We start from the raw sequence: 23132 nt of genomic DNA on the forward strand, positions 1-23132 counted from the left end.
TAAAAGTATTAAATCTATCAGATGGGTGGCGGTCTCTATGTATATTAGGTAGATATTATGCTTACTATTCTTCCCCCCATAAAGTTTATTCCCGCATTGACATGATTTGTTTGGATAAAGTTCTGGGAGGTAAATTAATAGATGCCAAAATAGAGGAAACTAACTGGGCAGATCATGCTCCAATATGGGTGGACTTAATATGGGGACATTCTAAGATATGAATACGGTACTGGAAATTAAATGATATCCTGTTAAAAGATCCTAAGGTAGTTCAGAAGATAGAACAGATTATCAGAAATTTTTTGGATAATAACAGTATGTAACAATATTCACCCATTACGATTTGGGAATCCCTAAAAACTTCTTAAGGGAAGAGTACGATCGGGCCAGGAAGGAGCCCAAACCCTCCTGGCCCCGGTGTCCCCCCCCCCCGTGTACGATCGGGCCAGGAGGGAGCCCAATCCCTCCTAGCCCCGGCGACCCCCCCCCCAACTGGATCTGGCCAGGAGGGAGTCCAACCCGGCCCATGTGCTTAAGGCCCCACCCACAGGAGGAGCCTAAGGCTCCCGGGCCTATTCTGATTGGCCCAGGCGCTTCAGGCCCCACCTATGGGCGGGGTTTCAGCCGCCTGGGACAATCTGGCCTGCCGGACAGGCGGGCTTGGCATCTGTCTGTCTGGCCAATGTTGAAAGGTACGGGGAAGGGGTGGGTGGGAGTGGGGTGTCGTGTGGTTGGCCGGGGGTTGCGGGTCAGCGGGGGGGGGCGATCGGGGGTTTGGGGGGCGGTCGTTGGGGGGAGGGGGGTTGTGTTGAGGGCAGGAGGGCCTGGGATCCCTCCTGCCCATATTGTAGTGGGGGGTAGGAAGTCGCCGGGGCCAGGAGGGTTTGTGCTCCCTCCTGGACTGATTGTACTCGGGGGGGCGGGTCACCAGGGCCAGGAAGGTTTGGGCTCCCTCCTGGCCCGATCGTACTCGGAGAGGGGGGGGGTCGCAGGGGCCAGGAGGGTTTGGGCTCCCTCCTGGCCCGATCGTACTCGGCGGGGGGGGGGGGGCACGATCACCGGGGCATGAGGGCTCAGGCTCCCTCTTGCCCCGATGTCATCGGGGGGTGCCACGGGTGCCCGGGGCAGGGAGGCTTGGATTCCCTCCTACCCCGATGTTGTGTGTGTGTGTGGGGGGGGGGTTGGGGGGGATTCTGTAACCGGTGTTGTTTTTGACAGACACCGGTTACAGAATCCAGCTTTTAGGCAAAGGACTGGCTCCTCCTTCACCTAAAAGCCCTTGTGTTGGACGTTTTGGGCTTATGCGTTTTTTTGGTTCATTATGGGGTATAAGTGTAGACGTCGTGGGGGTGTACTTGTAGACGTAATGGTTGGCTGGGCATTTAAACAGCTGAAGGTAGAGGCAGGCCATAATCAAAACAAGGACGTTTGTTTTGGTTATAGACACTTTCCCTGCTTCTGCTTTCAACGTTTAAGGCCTTAGGCCAAAAAGGGACTTAGACTGTTTTTTTGATAATGCCCCTCCACGAATCTGGGAATAAAGCAGGGAAATTATTAGCACAACATATTAAGGTACAACATTTGCAAGGTAATATTATGAGTATACGTTCCAAACATAGAGATATATTGACAAAAGAGAAAGATATTTATGAAAGGTTTTTAGAATTTTATAAGGAATTATATACATCAGAATATCAAGGAAAGGAGGTTTCTCTGTTGCAGAATTTGGCTCAGTTAGATTTAAAGAAGTTGCAAGAATCAGAGACTCAAAGATTGGATGAGGATATAACAGAGGATGAGATACGAGGGGTGATACTTCGTATTAAGATAGGTAAATCACTAGGAATGAACGGATTTATGGGATTGTACTACAAAAAGTTTATAACCTTTGTAACCCCTCTTAGAAAGATTGTTTAATAATTTAAAAGAAAGGGAACAATTACAATATTTTATGAGATTAGCAGGAATTACAATTTTACCTAAACCTGGGAAAGACAATACATACTGTGTCAGCTATAGACCTATCTCTCTATTGGGAATAGATACAAAAATTATGGCTAGAGTTCTTGCTGATAGATTGTCACCACATATGCCAACACTTATTCATCCGGACCAAGCGGGTTTTATCAGTGGGAGGCAGGCGGCTGATTGGATCAGGAAGGTGCTAGATTTGGTTTGGAATGCTATAAGGGAGGGAACAGAATGGGTGGCAGTCTCGGTCGATGCTGAAAAAGCATTCGACCGAGTTGAATGGAAATTTATGGAAGTAGTGTTGGGATGTATGGGTTTTGGGAAAAGGTTTATAGATTGGATATTTACCTCATATAATAGTCCATTAGCTTGTGTTAAAATAAATGGGCTTTATTCCCCTACATTTGAACTTCAGAGAGGGACAAGACAAGGGTGCCCGTTGTCCCCTTTAATTTTTGCATTAATAACTGAACCTCTGGCACAGAGAATTAGACAATCTCAGCAGATAAAAGGTTTGAGGGTGGCAGGAGAAAAATTGTCCTTGTTTGCCGATGATATATTGGCTATTGTTGAGGCTTTGGAGTTGTCATTGACTGCTCTCAAAGATATTATGGTTGAATATGGTCAGCTTTCAGGATTTAAAGCTAATCTATCCAAGACGGAAGTGCTGAATATATCAGCATCTATGTCAAAGGTTAAGGAATTACAGAGATCAGTGCCTTTAAGATGGGTAAAGGGACCTATTTGCTATTTAGGAATAATTTTGGGAGCGGATTGGACACTCTTGTTTCAGCAGAACTATGTACCATTGGTAGCAGATATTCAGAAAGATTTAGAAAAGTGGAATAAGATGTTTATTTCATGGCTAGGACGCATGGAAGTGATAAAGATGATAATCCTGGATCACGTGATGCGTTGAGCCGCGGCAGACACGTGCCGCCAGAGCTCCCGGGCCCCGAGTCCCAAATTGCCCGGTTACAGCCGTCGGGGGATCGCCAGAAATTAGCGATCTGAAGCGCAGCCCCAAACTCGCTGCATGGACAGATTTCTGTCCGCATCCGCACCCCCGATGTCAACCCGCCTGCAAAAAAAGGATCGGGAGCGCCCGCAGAGCGGAGGGGAAAAAATGGCGTCGGGCGCCCTCACCCCAGCGATCCAACATATTGCGCCGGAGGCGCTGACGGCCCTCACCCAGGCTGTGACAGCGGCTATGCAGCCCAGCATCGACAAGTTGTCAGAGCAGATTTTAAAAGTAGAAAATATGCTCTCAGAAACGACCACAAGAACAACAGCATTGGAGACTAGAGTATCCAGCATGGAGGACACACAGAACACCCAGGCCACCACATTACAGGAACTGCAGGCCCTGACCCAAAAGCAAGCGGAGAGACTGGAAGACTTGGAAAATCGTTCCCGCAGATCCAACTTACGCTTTTTGGGAATTCCTGAGGCGGTGGCGGGTCCAAAGCTGTTACAAACTCTGGAGGTATGGCTTACCAAAACCTTTTCCTTACCCGAGGGATTGGGACCTATCCGTCTTGAACGGGCTCACCGTCTGGGCAGGGAACAGGCCCGAGAGGCCCGGCCTGGAATGGTTATAGCCAAACTCTTAAATTATAACCATAAGGTGGAAATTCTACGCAGATATAAACAACTCCGGGAGACCTTACAATTTGAAGAGTCGGAGGTCCGCATCTTCCAGGATTACTCTGCGGCCCTCACGGAGCGCAGGAAGCAATTTTACCCGATATGTGCCTCCTTGGCTGAAAAAAAAGTACGGTTCCTGTTCCTGTACCCGGCTCTATTGCGTATCCACCATCTGGGACAATGGCATGTCTTTGATACAGCGGCGGAAGCGGCTCTCTATTTGAACACCCATGTGCTTACCCAGTCTGATCTGACCTGATTAACAGCAGAACCTGAGTGGATACCAACCTAGGGCTGCTTGTCGATCTCTGGTTCTGGGTTTATGGGAAGCATTGGCCCTCAACTGTGGTGGCTCAGGGCCACATTTGGGGCCCACTTTTGCCAGTAACCATGACTCGAGCTGGCGATCTGGCAGTTGTTAAGTTATGATTGTTCAAGGGAATGTATGTTGTGGACAAGTTATTCTTTGCTGTTTTCTTGATACTGGGCTTCTAAGATATAACTGTTATTCTTGCACTATTGGGGACTCGGGGTCTGGAGTGGCATTGTTTTGTGATCTTTCACACCTCTGGGACCGCCCTAGGACGGACCCCTAGTTGTGACTTCAAAACCATGCGCCAGGGGGATAGGTTGGGAAGGGGGGGAAAGGGGGGAGGGGGTCGAATGGGGGGGGAGTCCTTTGCTATCATATGGCTATATATATAATTTACGGCTGCAAGAGAGTGTATATTTTGAAGCTATGGTGAGCTTCTTGTTCAGTAACTCATCCACTGTATTGAAGGCACTTGGGCAGGCCCTGAGTGCCTTATGGCTACCTCAGGTATGGCTGGGAACCTGGGGTGGCTTCTTTATTTATGCTTTCTATTTTTTGCTGATCATAGCCCTTCTAACACCACATGGCTAATACTCTAAGGGTAGCCTCCTGGAATGTATCTGGTATCACCTCCCCTATTAAAAGAACCAAAATTTTAACACAACTAAAACGGAATAAAGTAGATATAGCCTGCCTACAGGAAACCAGGTTGACGGACATAGAGTATCAGAAGTTGAGAAGGTCCTGGGTGGACGCAGTGTATGCAGCCTCCTCTCCACAAAAGCGAGCGGGGGTAGTGATATTGCTCCGTAAGTCCTTACCATACACAGCGAAAGTGGTAGCCACTGATACACAGGGTAGATATGTATTGTTACAGATGACGGTAGGAACATACTCTTTCTACCTTTTGAATATTTATGCACCTAATACATACGATCATGCCTTTTTTGAAGGCATTACAGCATTGCTTTTAGAGCGCATTACTGATCCGGTCTATATAGCCGGAGATTTTAACCAAGTCCTAGACCCGACCTGTGACCGTACTGGGCCGGGACAAAGTGTGAGCTCATCCCAAACTAGAGGCATACCTTACCTCTGTGCCACGCTGGATCTGGTTGACCCCTGGAGGCTCTTACACACCACAGAACGGGACTATACTCACTGCTCCAGGGCGCATAACACCCAATCTAGAATAGATTATATTCTTACCACAAGTAGGGCGTTCTTAAATGTGGATGCGGCGGTAATAGGTCCTACAATCATTTCAGACCACGCGTTGATCTGGCTTGACGTGAACATGGGCTTTGGCATTCGGGGACCTGTACGTTGGCGATTCCCTAGTTACTTATATTCAGATGATCATTTTAAAACTTATTTAATAACTAAATGGGAAGACTTTCTGACCTTTAATGGACAACACTGTAATAACCCGACGCTGTTCTGGAGCACAGCTAAGGTAGTGCTTAGAGGTGATTGTATAGCATATGTTATAGCGCGGAATCGCCGATTATCTCGGGGCATCCTTAGGTTAGAAAAGGAATTGGCAACTGCTAAACACCATTATACACACTTTCCTTCACGAGCTTCTAGGGAACGCCTGATTTCTGTGGAGGCTACTCTTAATTCTTATATTCATGAACGCACGGTTAAAATGCTCCTGTATCACAAATTTCGCTACCACCGCTATGGTAATCGTGCAGGGAAATTATTAGCTCGATTAACAACACAGGCTCGAGGTCATCGTTATGTAATGGGAATGAAGGATGATAAGGGACATCTACAGCACTCCACAGCACACATTGCGCAGATTTTTAAGGCTCATTTCCAGAAGATCTATGGTCGCCAGGACTCGGGAGATGCTCCACTTATTAGGGATTATTTGGCAGATTCCGGCCTACTGCCGCTCTCTGACCCTGATGTTGAATTTCTCAATGCAGCCATCACATCTAAAGAACTGTTACAAGCTATTAAACAACAAAGAAATTTCTCGGCTCCAGGGCCGGATGGCTTTACAGCTGAATTTTATAAACTTTTAGCGGAGCAGCTGAGTCCCTTCCTTAGGGACTACTATTCGCAGGTTATGCGGGATGAACATTTTCCCACAGAGGCGAATGAGGCATTGATTACATTGATTTTGAAGCCAGGTAAAGACAGCACTGCTCCTGAGTCCTATCGACCTATATCTTTATTAAACGTGGACATAAAAATTTTCTCTAAAATATTAGCTGATAGATTAGCCACTCTACTCCCAAATATCATTGCGTCTACACAGGTGGGCTTTGTAAAGGGAAGGCAGGCGGTCCATAACGTTCGAAAGGCACTCTTGTCATTGGCCCATACACAATCTCATGACACCCCGATGTTATTACTCAGCTTGGATGCAGCGCAAGCCTTTGACCAAGTCAATTGGACATTTTTATTTGAAATACTGCACTATATGGGAATTTCGGGTTGGTTTGCCACAGCGTTACGCACGTTATACTCGACACCGCGGGCAAGACTGCTTGTTAATGACACTATCACTGACCCCATATTAATTGAGAGAGGCACACGGCAGGGATGTCCTTTGTCCCCCCTGTTGTTTTTACTGTACTTGGAGCCCTTTCTGCGCACTGTATCTCTGGATCCTGATATAGTGGGGGTGGACTTCGGGGATCAAACATTAAAGGTGTTAGCTTTTGCAGATGACATCTTGTTTATGCTTACTAACCCTTCTCACTCTATCCGACACCTTATACAATCCCTCAACGAATTTAGATTTTATTCAGGCTTTACTTTGAATTATCAGAAATCTGTTGCTTTAGCCAGTCCAGTAACACTGCAGCAGACATGGAGGGGCCACTTCCCTTTTACATGGGCTGTGCACTCAATTCGATACTTGGGGGTTTGAATCCCCCGAGACCTCAAGACTCTTTATGACTGTAACATTTCCCCACTACTCCATGACACTTTACGGGACTTGCAAAACTGGTCCACTTTCCCGCTCACAGTAGCGGGACGGGTGGCTCTTTATAATATGGTGCTCTTTCCCAAATGGTTATACCGATTTCAGGTCCTGCCCTTGCTTTTCTCCTTTTCTCATAAAGCCCGGTTAATTAAAGGATTACAACGGTTTCTTTGGGGTGGCAAGCGACCCCGCATGCAATTTCTTAGAATGTGCTTACCTAGGGAAAGAGGGGGTTATGGCTTATTAAATGTACATTGGTATGCTATTGCCTGTCAGATGAGACACATTAATGATTGGTTTAGGGGGACGTCTGACTTTACTGCGACATCATTGGAGTTGTCCTTGCTGGCTCCGTTTCATGTGAGTTATTTCTTGCATGTGGCGGACCCGCGGCTTCGTCCTTTGTTGGCCCAGTACCCGATATTTGCACCGGCTCGACGAGCATGGAAGTGGGTTTGCAAACTTGCTAGATTGCCTGCTGAGGTTTCATTATACTTACCCATCCAAGGCAATGGAGCCTTTCAGCCTGGACTGCAAAATCCTGTCTTCCGGAGGTGGGGTGTGCAGGGACTTCAATACCTATTCCACTTATTCTCCGAGGAGGGGAAACTGGCAACTTTTGCTGACTTACGTCGGACATTTACTTTACCACCTAATGATTTTTTTGCATATTACCAAATCCGACATTACGTTCAGTCTCTTCCGGCGCACCATCTTGAGGAAGATAACAGGGAGGCTCTTTCAGAATTCTTTAGCCTTTCTGCACAACAGCGGATTCCGCTTCGATTTCACATAGTGGGGATCCGAGATGGGCACTCTGGCCCCAACTTGGACATCTTAGCGGCAACATGGGCTGAGGACTTGCACTGCACGTTAACGGCCCAACAGATACAGAGGACGCTGAAAAATATTCTGAAGGTGTCTCCTAATATTGTCCACTGGGAAATGCAGTTAAAAATTGTTTTGAGACTCTATATCCCGCCGGAACGAGCAGCCCGGATGGGGATTACTACACTTCATTCTTGCCCGAAATGTGCACATGCTCACGCATCATTGGGACATATGCTTTGGAATTGTCCCAAAATTCAACAGTTCTGGCAACAATTAGGGCACTATATCACGCGGCTCTGGCGGAGGCGTTGGCTCCCACAACCGACAGCCTTATTTGGACTTTATAATATAGCCACGCCCAAACCCAAAGGAATGTCAGCTTTTGTCACTAGAGTGCTTTTGATGGGGAAGAAAGCAATTCTTACTAACTGGCTGTCCCGAGAACCCCCTTCCTACGCTCAATGGAGAGCGTTGATGATTGTTCATGCGACGCTGGAGCGGAGACTAGTGGGAGATTTGGATCGTGGACCGGGCCGCAGATTCTGTCAGACCTGGGAATGCTTCTGGCAGGACCTCACACCATATGCTCGCAGTAGACTCTTAAATTGTTAGGACTATCTTACACTCTCAGCCATAGTAGTGGCATTGGACTTTTTGGGGAGGGGAGGGAAGGGAGGGATGGGGGGAGGGGATGAACTTGCACTGTTCTTTTTTGGATTTGTATGCAACTTCTATTTGTACATTCTGGTTGAAATAATAAACATCATTTGAACATAACTCCTAAAAAAAAAAGATGATAATCCTTCCTAGGTTTTTGTATCTATTACAAGTCTTGCCGATAGAAATTCCAAAATTGTATTTTCAAAAATGGAATAGTATGATAATGAGATTTATTTGGGGAGGAAAGTGCCCAAGGGTTGGAAGTTATGCAATGTTTAAGTCTAAGGCGGAAGGAGGATTAGGCCTACCTCATTTGGAGAATTATTATAGAGCCACTCAGTTGAGAGCGATAGTTGAATGGCATTCATATCCACTTAAATTATGGGTGAGGGTAGAACAAAAAATGCTAGAAGGGATAAAGGGTATTAGGGAGTTGAAATATCTACCATGGGTGGGAGAAAAAGAAATAATAAATATAAGTAACCCTTTTAGTAGATGTTCTATGGGAATATGGAAAAGTGTAATAAAAAAACTTGTGGGAAAAGAAAAAAGTATTAATTTCTCCCCTATGTTATATATGCAAGATTTTATACCAGATAGGGAGGGGGGATTTTTAAGAGGTGGGAGGTGAAAGGCTTGAGGTGTTTTGGTCAACTTATTGAGGAGGGGGTGGTTAAAGCCTTTGTAGATCTTCAGGACAAATATCAATTGGAAACGAGAGATCTTTTTCCCTACTTACAGGTGAAAAATTATATCATGACTTGTAAGGGGAAGGGAAAAGAAATTTTAAAGAAATCTGACTTTGAAAAGGGGTTAGAGAACCCAGTTAGGAAAGGGTGTATTTCTTGGCTATATAAAATCATACATATTGATGAGAAAATGAAAACATCATATATGAAAGCATGGAAAAAAGATTTGGGGAAGGAATGGTCAATTGATGAATGGGGGGCAATTGTATCACATCTTCTCCACATAGCTAGAGCAGCTACTTTGGTGGCTTAGTACGATGGTATATTACCCCGGTTCTAATTAGTAAATGTACTAAGGGGAAAAATGATGCTTGTTGGAGATGATGTGGTGAAAGAGGTACATTTTATCATATGTGGTGGGAATGTCAAATGGTTAAGAAATATTGGGAGCAAGTATTTTTTTATGTAAGTAAGTTAATTCAGATCCCTCTCGATATGAGTGCTGAAATGGCATTATTAGGAGTTGGAGTAGAGGGATTATCATCGTCTCAATCTAAGCTTATGAATTTGGCATTTATAGCTGCCCAATTAATACTGGCTCAACAGTGGCATACTCCACAATAAGATATGAGAGACCGTTTAGGAATAGTGTGTGAAAATATAGATTATCGGCCCTTTTATCAAATCATTGGGCGAGGTTTAAAGATATATGGGAGAAATATATTGAATTGGAAAAACGAGGATTTTGGAAAGATTTAAATTATATATTATCCTATCCTTATGAAAAGAGAGTTCAGGTCTCCTGAGGGGGGGAGGGGAGGGAGTGGGTTTGTTTTAAGTATTTGTATGACAAGACGTGTTATTTCTCTATTTCATTAAGGTCATGAATCATGTTAATTGTAATTTATGTCTTGTATTGAGATTATTTTATTATATATTCTTTTTTTGTTAAAATATTGAAATAAAGAATTATAAAAAACCAACAACGCTAATGCAGCTTCATAAAAGGGTGGGGGATAGTTTGTGATGGGTTAATACCAGATTATAGTTGGGTTGGAGAAAAAGAACTGGAAAACAACATGAAACACTTGGATTTACAAACCCAAATTGTAAAAATATGGAAAAAGAAATCAATGGCAGTACCAATAATAACTGGGGGTTTCAAAACCATACTACTGAATCGTAAAAGGAACTTAGAATTGGTTAACCTGCAAGACCTACCACCTTATAAGCTACATAAATAAGCCTCATTCAGAATTGCTTATATTCAAGGATCATACCTCTACAATTCTTAGGTCTTTGAGTAGGATGTAAATTTGTGGACACAACCAGTGAAAAGACTGAAATGGGCTTTCCAAGTTTTTGTAATATAAAACTTATTACAAAGAATGCCCAACATGCAAAGATATATATAGATATATGTGACAAATTTATACAACTTAGAAAGTACGACATATGAGGGCTGATTGAAAAGTAATGAGACTGACTCTGTTTTTCTTTCCAAGAAGAAGATGCGGTAATGCTGTGCTGGTTCTTGTGAAGCTCATACACTGCTCTTTCTGAACTTGCAGTTGGACTGTAGACTTCATTGTTGGGTCACAGTGAGAGGAAGAACTTTGTACTTTTCATCATGGCAGATGAAGAAGATGTGTCTGTCAGAGTATGCCAGAGGTGTATGATTGAATTTTGTGATAAACTTGGACAGAGCGGTAATGAAACTCTTGAAATGTTATGGCAAACATATAGTGGCGAAACAATTAGCTGTGCTGCATACTCTCACAGACACATCTTCCTCATTTGCCATGACAAAATATACAAAGTTCTTCCTCTCACTGTGACACAACTATGAAGGCTACAGTAGTCCAAATACAGATTCAGAAACATTGATGTACTGTATGAGCTTCATAAGAACCAGAACAGCGTCACTTCTGCTTCTTGGAAAGAAAAACTGAGGCAGTCTTATTACTTTTTAATCAGCCCTCATGCGCAGTAGAAAGCATTTTTCCAGTAACCACAAAATGGGGAAATCACTTTAATACATGAAAGATGATACTAGCCTGCACTAACTGGGAACTCACACTTTCCTTGGTTGCTCAAATGGGCTTGTGGCCATAGAACAATTGTAAAGCATTGGTCTAGGTAGTGTTTCAACTAACATATCTGCTGGAGGACATGAAAAGAGGTTATCACTGTAACTGAAATGTGTACCTCAAACAACAATCATTGTCAAATCAGTGATGCAACATGTCTGTAAGTGTGATCAGAAGCTCAGGAGAAGATGTTTCAGTAATCCACATGGCCAGGGATTTGACAGCATGCAGTCTGAGATGATGATCCTTAAGCCAGGAAATTACTGCATTAAGGCATACATTCAAAAGAAAAAGATCAGACAAAAGAGAATCCATATAGGACTTCGGTCTGTCTGAGTATGACAATGCTTATTTTCTTATGTTAGAAACACAGAAACCAAGAAAAATGAAGACAGATAAAGATCATATGATTTATCTAGTCTATCCATGCTATGTACTATTCTAAACATAAGAACAGCCACACTGGGTCAGACCAGTGGCAATCTGACCCAGTTTCCTCTTTCCGGCAGTGGCCAATCCAAGTCAGAGTGCCTGGCAGAAACCCAGATAGTGGCTACATTCCATACCGATCCAGGGCAAGCAGTGGCTTTCCCCATGTCTGTCTCAATAGCAGACTATGGATTTTTCCTCCAAGAAATGCAAGGTCATGCAATTGGGCTGCAAAACCCGTAGGGAACGGTACAGTTTCTTATTAGTAACTGTACTGATCTACCTGTACTAGCAACTCTATTGAATTCCCATGTCAAACTGTCCATTGTAAGTAACTTCCTGGCAAGCAGGAACTGTTTTCTTATTCTTTGTGACTCTGCAGCGCTGGGTGCGTCTGGTAGCGGTATAGAAATAATTAATAGTAGTAACAGTAGTAACTTCTTGTAATGCAATCTAACCTCTAACTGAATAGGTACAGGCAGAATAGAAAACCTGATTAACATAACATAACATACATTAAAAAGTAGTATATACACAGTATAGTTAGCTAAGACGTATAACATACAAACATATAATTAGCTCCTAGCATCGACACTATCTCGCCTACACAACAGCCAACTCACCAAAATAAAACTTCCGCATTCACCATATATCACATAACAGATCCCAATATACTTTCTCCTCATTGACTAAGCTCTAGGGGCATCCTGGACTTCATAAGCTGATTGGCTTTCGGCAGCGATCGTCATGCCGCGTTATCCTATCAGAGAAGTAAGTAGGTTATAGGGTAGTCTGTTCCTTTAAATTCTGTAGTCCTTGGCTTTTCTCTTCATCACGTTTCAGCGTCAGTTTCAGTTACCCTCATTCGGCGTAAATACCGCGCTTCCCAATTGGTTGTATTGCGTTTCATTTTTGCCCAAATGGATGCTGGGTAAAGGTTGTGATGCTTGGTGGGGCAGCGCTCGCAAAAGGGGAAACGGCTGTAGAAGAAGAGTGAGAGAGCGACGGAGGATAGAAACCCACCGAAACAGCCGTTGTAGTATAGCTGGAGTAAGTAAATTACTAGAATAAGGAAAGAGGCAGAAGCGATGGTTTTTGGGGAAAAGGGTGGAACTATTGTAGTGGACGATGGAGAAGGTTATGGCTAATGAGAGGAAACTGGGACGGAGAAGAGGAAAAGAGTAGAAAAAAGGGGAAATAATTACGAGCAAAATTCGAGAAAGTTAAGGCTGGGAGGAAGAAGGATAACTAGAGAGGATAGAGGCACAAATAATAATGGAATTAAAGTAGACGTAGAATAAGTACAAATGGTAGGTACCCAGTAATGGAAAACTAAAACGAAAGTCAGAAATCAACGGAAGCTTATCTGAGAACTAGAAATGAAGCGGAATATTTTGGATGGACCTTACCAGCAATATTTTTAGTACTAAAGAATGTGGATGATGAGAGAGGAATGATTGAAATAATGGATTAATACAGATAAAAAATATAGATTGTGGGATTGGAAGAGAGAAGGTGGCTGAGGAACTCTTGGGGAAGAGTGGTTGAGGTTAGTGAGGAAAGAAAGCGGTGTAAGGCTTTGAAAAAAGGAAAAGGGATGTAGCTGGGAGCTAGAGATTTAATAGGAGAAGGAAAATGAGGGTTGTTAGAAGATGATGGAGAGCAAAGGAAGGAGGGACAGTGAGAGAATAGTAAACTAGGAGAAGAGGTGCAAGAATAGGAGGGGAGAGGAGAAACTGGTGCATGGGGATGTAGTTAAGAAAGACTGCGGGACGGTTAAAGGGAGGCTGTGTGGATGAGCTGTTGAGAGACTTGAAGATGGAGAAAAAGCTATGATATATGAAACCAAGAATTTATTGATAAAGAAATTATTTAAAAAGATATTCATATAATTGCCAAAAGTGTGATGCCAACAATGCATCAAGTAAGGACATTTTAAATAGAGAATGACATGGGGACAGTGTTTGACCCCCATCTTGTTTTGTATGAATTTGTACTTTTTGTGGAGTGGGGATAGGACAAACTTTGTCCCCATGTCATTCTCTAATTAAATTCACCATTCCTATCGGTCCTGATCACTGTAGCAAAAGGCTTCATTATCAGTGCAAAAAGTAAGGGCAAGAGAGGGGCACCCTACCTCACTGAATTGTTCCCATTAACCCGCATACAGGTTCCAAGTTGGAGTACCCCCTTGTCAGTCAGGTTTTCAGGATATCCACTGTATACATGACTTGTGTATTGCAAACTGTGTGCCATTGCAAGATTCCAGTTGTGCTGCGAGAGGCATGTCATGTAGGCGAGTCAGCCAGCACTGGTGCCTCTGTTGCTTTCTGCATCTCTCCACCGGCGTAGTCATTTTAGGTTTGAGAAGCTCAGGGCCCCATCTGGAGAGCCTCCGTGTATGCATGTAACATCATCACGTTGACATCTGCACATATGTGGAGACCCTCCAGCTGCTTCCCTGAGTTTAGTATGCCGCGGCTTGTAAAAGTTTACAAGACACTTGAGTTAGAAAAAGATTTAGGCAGACTTTTTTTTAAATAATTGACAAATTTCAGCCTTTGTATCAGTGGTGCAAAACTTGAAGGAATGTTCTGATGCAGCTATTCATTCTGAATTGCTGCAAAGTTGACAGTATCGTGTTCAGTGCAAGGATAATCTATGAAAAAAATATGAAGTCTGTATCTAGTTTTGCTCTGGAGCTATATAGCAGCTGATAATCTGGTCAAAATCTGTCACAACAAACTGTGACAAGCACTTTGAACAAAAGTTTTAAGTGGACTTCTGCATCCATGGCATGATGCTCATACTGACATAAAAAGGTTGTGCTGGACTGTCAAAAATGTATTTTTTTCATCAATTATTGTCAGCTTTATGAGCAGTTAAAAATGACATTCACTCCTGTGCATGATGCTACCAGCACTCAGTAAAAAAAGGGGGATCTAGCTCAGTGCCTATTGCAACTAAGGATATTTTAGGAATCATGTTTTTAATGCTGTGGTACTTTGCATACAAATTTTGAACAAAATCTGAGACATAATGATGGGGAGCTTTTATTTTAGACCACTTGGCAAGAATGACCCCAGTATAAAAATCTTGGCAAAGGTCTTAGCTATTAGGCTTTCTTCAGCTGTTCAATGCTTGATTTATCCACATCAGCTGGGTTTTATTATAAAACACCAGACCTCTAACAACATATGGAGGATGGTAGACCTTATTTACGTGATTTGTAGCGAGCCTGCATGAGTTGCTGAAATCGGAACGCTTTTCCAGGTCATAAGGGTTGATTTTCATCATGAAAGCACTCATGTTGGAATGAAGTAGTGAGACTGGAATGCTCCAGTCTTAACCTTTCAGTCTGATTCTCTGAGTGGGTGAAATGGGCCCGTCAGAATCAGCACTTAGAAATTCACATTCCTACAATTAAGATAAGTTATTTGCATAATCATTATTTATGAATCTAAAAATATTTTTGTGACAGAAATTTAAAAGTTTGCTCAATCGATTTGTCAAGGTGGTGGAGGGAGACCGATGATTACAAATAGGTTCAATGCAGCTGAACAGCTATCTTGCTGGCTTGTAAGCACCTGGAACTTGTCTGAGGTCTCTTCTCCTTTCTAAACCACTGGGTAAAGAATGAAGGAGAATACATGGAAATTGTAGTGAATTTTTCCAGGTTACAAATAGTTGAGAAGTAATTTTTGCCAATTCAAGATGTCACTCGTCTAATCTAATTTGGTATTTTGTAGTGTGTAATCTTAAATTCAGTTTTTGGGTAGACCATGTAACCATTCTGCAGATCTCTTTAGGCAAGACATACCTAGTCTCTGCCCATGAGATAGCAACACCTCTGGTGGAGTGAGCTTTCAATGCAATTGGCAGCTGCTTACTGCAGCCCACATATGTGGAAGAAATGGCCATCTTAATCCATCTAGAACTGTGTCTCTCAAACTTTCTCGAGCCAGGACACACTAAAGATAGTGGCCACGACTCGAGGCACCTGGAAGTGCGCAGACTTCGCTGTGATGACATTCCATGCATGTGTGACATCACGTCTATGTCCACGCATGCACAGAGGCCCTCCAGACAGGCTCTGAGATGCCAGTAGCGGGTGCCAGCAGGGAAGAGGGCTGGAGAGAAGGAGGTGATGGCCCTAGACCCACCAAAGCTGTGCCCCAGATCACACCCCCTTTACTAATTGTAATGCAATTTTTTCCATTCAATTTTCATATACACACAATATGCACAGCAGATATAAATTCTCAAAACTGACACATTTTGATCACTATATTGAAAATAAAATCATGTTCCGTACCTTTGTTGTCTGGTGACTTTATTTTTCTGTGCTTTTAACTGTTTCCAGGGCTTTCTTTTCCATTGACTGTTTTTCTCTCCTTCACTTTCTGCCCTGCATCCATGTTTCTCTCTCCTTCTTCATTTTCTGCCCTGCATCCATCTTTGGCATTGACTTAACATTCAATTTTTCCATTTTTCTGCTTTCTTCTCAAAATCTACTTTTCCATGTCTTATCTTCCCTCCCCGTTTCCATGGTCTGACATCTCTCTCCCCCCTCCCCCCTAGTGTAACATTTCTCTCTCCCTTTCTCCTTCTGCCCCCTGTGATCCATCTCCCTTCCTTCTTTCTGGCCCCCTCCCAGTCTAACATTTCTTTCTCTCTTTGTCTTGCATGCTTCTTCTCCTCCCTCTCCCATCCACCATTTCTCTCTCCCTCTCCCATCCACCATTTTTCTCTCTCTCTCCCATCCACCATTTCTCTCGTCACTCTCACTCCTGCAACAATTTTCTTTCCTTACCTCCCCCCCACCCCACTCGCTACTAATATGCTCTCTCCCCATCCACTGTCTCACCCTCCCCTCCAGTGTGTAGCATCTTTCCTTTCCCCTTCTGTCAGGTCCAGCAGCACCTCTTCTCCCTTTCCCTGCCCGTTGTCTAGCAGTACCTCCCCTCCCTTTCCCTCCTCCCCTGTCCAGCAGTACCTTTCCTCTCTCTAGCGGCAGCTCACTGTGTGCTTTTAACTTCGCCACACAGCTGACTTCCTGATTACTTTTGGTAAGAAGGACAGAACCATGTGTGAAGGGAGCCCTGCTTCTATAACTTTGAGGAATGGCTCCCTGCAGGAAAGAGCTTGCAACTCGGAGACTTATCTTGTTGACGTAACCATCACCAAGAACATCGTCTTGACTGTAAGATCCAGAAGGGAACCTCCCATAAGGGCTCCTATGGAGGTCCACTGAGACCCTGAAATACAGTGTTAAGATTCCAGGAAAGGGGGATGCACCAAAGGGCACAACCGAAGAGCCCTTTTAATGAACTGGGCGACATCTGGATGAGAGGACAGGGAGCCTCTGTTGCTTCACATTTGGAAACAGAAATGACTTGCTATCTGCACTTTCAGTGATCCGACTGACAGACCCTTCTGAATTCCCTCCTGCAAAAAGTTAAAGACTACCGAAACTGGAGCTCTGAAGGTTTCTAAATCCTCCACAGTGCATAAGCGCTGAAAGAACTTCTAGGCCTTAGCATAAGCTGCCACCAATCAATGGCTTCTTAGCTCTGAGCAAAGTGGAGATAATCACGTCTGAATAACCCTTGCTCATCAGGGTCACTCACTTGAGCCATGCATTAAGCCGAAAGTGTTTTAGATTCTCAATAAGGACAGGTCCTTGAATAAGAAGGTCCGCTTGGACTAGCAGTCTGAGGCCTTTGTCCCTCTGGAGATTGACTAGGGCCATATACAACAGCCTGTGTGGCCAATCGGGCGCCACTAAGAATACCAACCCTGGATGACTTGCAGTCCTACAAATGACTCGACCATGCACAGGCCATGAGAGAAACACGTACAGTCAAACTCGGTTTACGAGTGCACTGGTTTGTGAGTGTTTTGAAAGACGAGCAAAACATTTGCAAAATCGGCTCCTCAAAAACCGAGTTTGACTTGATTTACGAGCACCACCCCCTGCGATCTGGCATCCCCCCTCCACGATCCTACAGCCCCTGTGAGCACCGAAATAACATCCCTTACCCCGATTTGGCACCGGCACCTGCACCAACGCACAGGACATGCCGGTGCCAGTGCCCAAAGATCCTCCCTCTTGGCTGGGCTGGGCGGTGCGTCGGAGATCCTCTCTCTTGCCTGTGCTGGGTTGGAATGAATTATGCTCGTAAACCAAGGTTCCACTGTATAAGAGCTCTCTCTCAGACACGGTTGGACTAACGTGTCCAACCCCTCACTTCCATTCTTGTATTTCAGCTGTAAAAGCGAGTCATCTTTGTGTTTATTTCCAAAGCCATCCGATCCATCTGAGGAGGCCCCCACCACTGAATTATGGTGATGGAATGCCCGGGGAGGACAGAGACCATTCCCCTAGGTCGAGCGTCTATCAACTGAGAAAGTCAAGTCTGCACATTTTCCACTTCCACTATGTGCATGACCAAGAGGGCCTGCAAATGAGCTTCCTCCCGCCCACCAAAAGAGGAGTTCCACATTTCTAGGCGCAACATTTCTGGTGCTTTTTTGCATGTTGACATAGGCCACTGCTGTCACACTGTCTGAGAAGACTGACTGCCTTGCCTTCCAGAGACTTCTCCAGTGCCTAAAGCGCTAGTTAAATGGCTCTAGGTTTCTGGCGATATATGAACCACTTTCTGCTAAGTCAGTGTTCAACAATCTTGAACTGGGTGTCCGTTAAGGCTGGCAGCGGTTGTTCGTATCACTTAGGAGGCAATTCAAGAGATGTGCCCCTGGAGAAGGCAGCCATCACCATAGGCTGCTCTTCACAGCCATTAACCCCAGGACCTGCAGGTAGTGCCACGCCTTAGGAGCAGATCAGTAACCTACTTCTGGTGTTTTAATATTTTTATTAATTTTATGAACAACATACAAAAAGTGCAAGAAACATGATACAATAAATACATAGAAGCATTCTTAATCTAACCATAAAACCCGAAATGCCAAAATACCTCCCTCCCTTCCTTCTTTCCCACCCCCACCCTCACCCTTTATCCCCTAGTCAGGAAACGACATTAGATTATCTAAAGCAGACAGGAACAAGTAAAACCTTTTAGAGATCTTTAATATAAGACTCCAATGGTCCCCAAATCTCATTACATTTTTTTGGAGACCCCTAATTCCTCCGCTAGAATTTTCTCATAATGATACTATAAACGAAGAGACTCCCACTAAAATGATACATTTAATCGATCCCATTGCTTCCAGTTTCTTATAATCATTTGCAAGGCTACACCCGTCATAATTAGAAGGAGATTATCCCTATGTTTTTAAAGTGAATAATTAGTCATAAATGAGGTACCAAACAAAGTAGTTCTATATGATAACAGAATGGGTACTTCAAGAATATATATTATCTGACTTCCAAAATGAAAATATCAAAGGACAAAAAAATAAAAGATGATCCAAGGTGCCCACTTCCAAGTTACAATGCCAATGCCTGTTAGATTGTGTTTTCTCAATTTTATGCAGCCTTACAGGAGTCCAAGGAATTCAGTATAATAAAAAGTACAAAGACTGTCTCATAGAAGCTGAGGCAGTGCACTGCATTCTGCGTTTCCATAAAAGGGCCATTGTGCTGCTGAAATATTGTAATTTATCTCTTAAACTCCAAATATCACGCAAACCAGATTTAGGCTTTGGAGATTACCGTATTTTCACACATATAACACGTGCGTTATACACGATTTTACAAACCGTGCATAACCATGCGCGTTATATGCGTGAGCGCGTTGTACAATTTTTTTTTTTTACATAGTTCCCCCCCCCACGTCCGATGCACCCCCCCCCTCCCGATGTACGATTCCATCCCCCAGCGCCCCCCTGCACGGAGAAACTGCCTTCCGTTGGTTCCCGATGCCAGTGAGCCCTGCTGCTTCCTCTGCTGGCGGTCCCGCCCCTTCTCTGAGCCTTGCACTGCTTCCTCTGCCGCGGGCCCGCCCCTTCTCTGACGTCAGAGAAAGGGCGGGACCACCGGCAGAGGAAGCAGCGCAGGACTCAGAGAAGGGGCGGGACCGCCGGCAGAGGAAGCAGCAGGGTTCACTGGCATCGGGAACCAACGGTAGGCAGCTTCTCCGTGCAGGGGGGGGTGCTGGGGGATGAATTGGATGTTGGGTGGGGGTTCGAGCGGTCCTTCTGGGTGGGGGGCCAGCAGTCCTTCAGGGTGGGGGGGCCAGCGGTCCTTCGGGGTGGGGCATTAGGCTTTCAGGGTGGGGACAGGACTTCAAGGGGGACAGGCAGACCTTCAAGGGGGGACAGGACTTCAAGGGGTGGGGGGGCCAGTGTGGTTAGAAAACTGAATGGCAAGCATGCTCAGACCATCTTCTTTGTCTGTAGATGGTCTGCGCATGCTTATAGAGCTGGGAGCAGGTCAAGGCGGTGAAAGTAGAGTTGGGACGAGAGGAGACTCCGGGCAGGGCGGCGAAAGGAGACTTGGGGCAGGGCGGCGAGAGGAGAGTCGGGACGGCAGAAGGAGATTTAAATTCATGGAGCAGCATGCGCGGTATACGCGTGTGCGCGGTATATAACAATTTCTTTACATAAATTTAGGTTTCCCGTGCACTATACCCGTGTGCGCGTTTTACACGGGTGCGCGGTATATGTGTGAAAATACGGTACTTTGTACCATGTAGATGCATGATGCCCTAGGAAATCTACCTGGAAGCATAAGAATGGCAAGGTGTGTTGATCCATTAATGAACGCCAATGGGGAATTTCCTTCTGGATCACTTGTTTTAGCTGCAACTATCTAAAGGATTGTTTTTTTGCTAATCAATAATCGTTTAGCATTGAATATCAATAAATCCAATATACTGCTTTTTCCTTGGAAAGACAACCCTACACTTACTTCGCCAATCTCTATTAATGGACTCCCTTTGCAAGTTGTACAAAAAACCAAAATACTTGGTATAATTTTGGACCATAAACTTACCTTTCACGATCATATCAGCAGTGTTATTAAGTCTTCTTTTTTTAGACTGAGACAGATACGCTCTATCTCCCAGCTATTTAATAATGACTCATTGAAAATTCTCATCCATTCTCTAGTAATTTCAAAATTAGATTACTGCAATGCTTTATTTAATGGTATAGCACAAAAAGAAATCAGACGTCTTCAGATTATTCAGAATACAGCCATCAGACTTATCACAAAAGCTAAAAAATTCGACCATATAACTCCTCTTCTTAAGGAAGCTCACTGGCTTCCAGTAGCCCACAGAATAACTTACAAACTTTGTCTGCTCACATTTAAATCTCTTCTGTTTAAAACTCCGGCCTTCATTCATAAACTATTAATTCCTTATTCCTCCAATAGAACCCTAAGATCAGACCAACAGCACTTATTAATGATTCCCTCATTAAAAATAATAAATACGCGCCGTCAGTATATTTTCTCGGTGACGGCTCCCCAAACTTGGAATTCTCTTCCCATCTATTTACGTGAAGAACTTAATCTAGACAAATTTAAAAACAAACTGAAAACTTTTTTATTTAACGATGCATTTGTTATCTGATTTTATTGGCTTCTTTTAACATTATTCAACTAAATTTTGTTTCTACTTCTCTTTTCTTCACATATTCAACTATTTTTATCCCATCCTTTTTGTGTTTTCCTTATTTGGCTCCCCACTTTGCTCAATTACATTGTAACTTCTTCCCCTACCTTCCTTTTGTTTCCAGTTTGTTCAGTTATCGTCTATGTCTTGTGAGTTTTTAATTATTTTAAAATTATTTTTATTTTGTAACTTTATTAATGTGTAAATCGCCTTGAATATTGAAAAGGCGATTAAACAAATAAATAATAAACTTGAAACTTGAACTTGAAACTAATCCGAATGAGCCTTGCAAATGAGAGAAAGATGCCAATTCACCATGAGAACATACATCTACTGTCCTAATGCCTGCCTTAATCCATTCTTTCCATAAAATTTTTGATTCCGCTATAGTAAATTTTGAATTTAACTATAACGATTGACTCTTTGACCCCTTTACCGATATTATTAATTTAGCATCTAACGATATTATATCCATCAATCACAAACTGGAAACAATACAAAACTGGCTCAACACAAACAAATTGGCACTAAACATAAATAAGACTAAATCAATGTTATTTACCTGGAAAAAAGACATAACCCTGACAAACTCGTTCATCCTCAATAATATTCCACTCAACCTAGTCTCCTCTGTAAAAATCCTCGGAGTAATAATTGATGATAAATTGCTTTATCACGAACACATTTCTCTTACCGTCAAAAATTGCTTCTTCAAATTACGTCTGATCCGATCGATTGCCAAATTTCTTAGTTCAAATTCGATCAAGATATTAATTCATTCCTTAATAATAGCTAAACTCAACTATTGCAATGCACTTCTTCTCAACATTACTCAGAAAGAAAAAAGGAGACTTCAGTTAATACAAAATACGGCAATCAAATTAATATATAACGCGAGGAAATATGACCACGTCTCACCATTGCTGATAGACGCCCATTGGCTTCCAATCGGTCACAGGATTATCTTTAAAATAATGTTGCTCATTTTCAAAACACTAGCATCCAATGAACCTCAATTTATATTTATATTTCTAATCCCACACAGCACTCAACGTCCACTTCGTTCATCTGGTCAAAATCTCCTTTCAGTTCCCTCTCTGAAAATTATAGGAACAAGAAGATCTGATATGTTCACTGTGATGGGACCTCAATGGTGGAATGCTCTGCCTCAATATATTAGAATTGAAAATGACATCACAAAATTTAAAATATCTTTAAAAACCTACTTGTTTAAAGACGCTTTTAATATCTAAAACTTTTTAATTTTTTTAGAGAGGTTTCCAATCGTGCTATGGTTTTAACTACCCCTTACCCTCTTGTTTTTTCCTTTTTTCTACCAAAAATTGAAAATTGTAACTTTTACTTTTTCCCTCCCGACTCATGTTTGTATCTTATGTAATTATATTGTTAAAGTGTTAGTTTCTCTTTATTATTCTTTACTTGGATTTTGTACATCGCTTAGTAAATTTTAATAGGCGATTCATCAAATGTATTAATAAACTTGAAACTTGACCTTAGGTTCTTCAAGTTGAATGGAATATTCTATTTTTATAAATGTTTGGAAGCTTAATACTCACTATCAATGTTCCCTCTAAGGATTGATGAGGTGTGTGTAAAAAAAAATATGCATGAGCGACAAGTTACATACTCCACAAAGCATTTTTAAACAAATTCCTTGTACTCCTTATGTAAATTTAATCATCTATGGATATGTTTGTATGTTTATTGTTCAAATGGTTTTATTTATTTCCCCAAATTTATTTTTGTTATATGCATTGAAAATATTTGATATTGCGTTTAAATCAAAATCTCAATAAACTTGAAACGAGTGCCCGTGAGATTGTGGGAGGGTTAAATACTCAAAGCATAGAAGAATAACAATTTACTTAAAGTTTTTGCTACGCCAGCTTTCTGGTATCTTTACATACAGTGGCGTACCTAGCATATGTAACACCCGGGGCCCATCATTTT

At 43.0% G+C, this 23132-nt stretch overlaps 2 protein-coding genes across 2 annotated transcripts in view; one reads left to right on the forward strand and one right to left on the reverse strand.

The window, feature by feature from the left end:
- The window catches only part of RUSF1 (RUS family member 1), a 103804-nt gene extending 91473 nt beyond the window's left edge, over positions 1–12331 (reverse strand). The window contains exon 1 of the mRNA XM_033945586.1: positions 12201–12331. Within this exon, the coding sequence (XP_033801477.1) occupies positions 12201–12263 (63 nt within the window). The 5' untranslated portion in view covers positions 12264–12331. The remainder of the gene's footprint in view (positions 1–12200) is intronic.
- Positions 12332–12459: 128 nt separating this feature from the next.
- PRR14 (proline rich 14) overlaps positions 12460–23132 on the forward strand; it is a 220754-nt gene continuing 210081 nt past the window's right edge. The window contains exon 1 of the mRNA XM_033944931.1: positions 12460–12627. The gene's annotated coding sequence lies outside the window, so the exon portion shown is untranslated. The remainder of the gene's footprint in view (positions 12628–23132) is intronic.

This window comes from Geotrypetes seraphini, chromosome 5, assembly GCF_902459505.1.
Source record: "Geotrypetes seraphini chromosome 5, aGeoSer1.1, whole genome shotgun sequence".
NCBI classification, from domain to species: domain Eukaryota; kingdom Metazoa; phylum Chordata; class Amphibia; order Gymnophiona; family Dermophiidae; genus Geotrypetes; species Geotrypetes seraphini.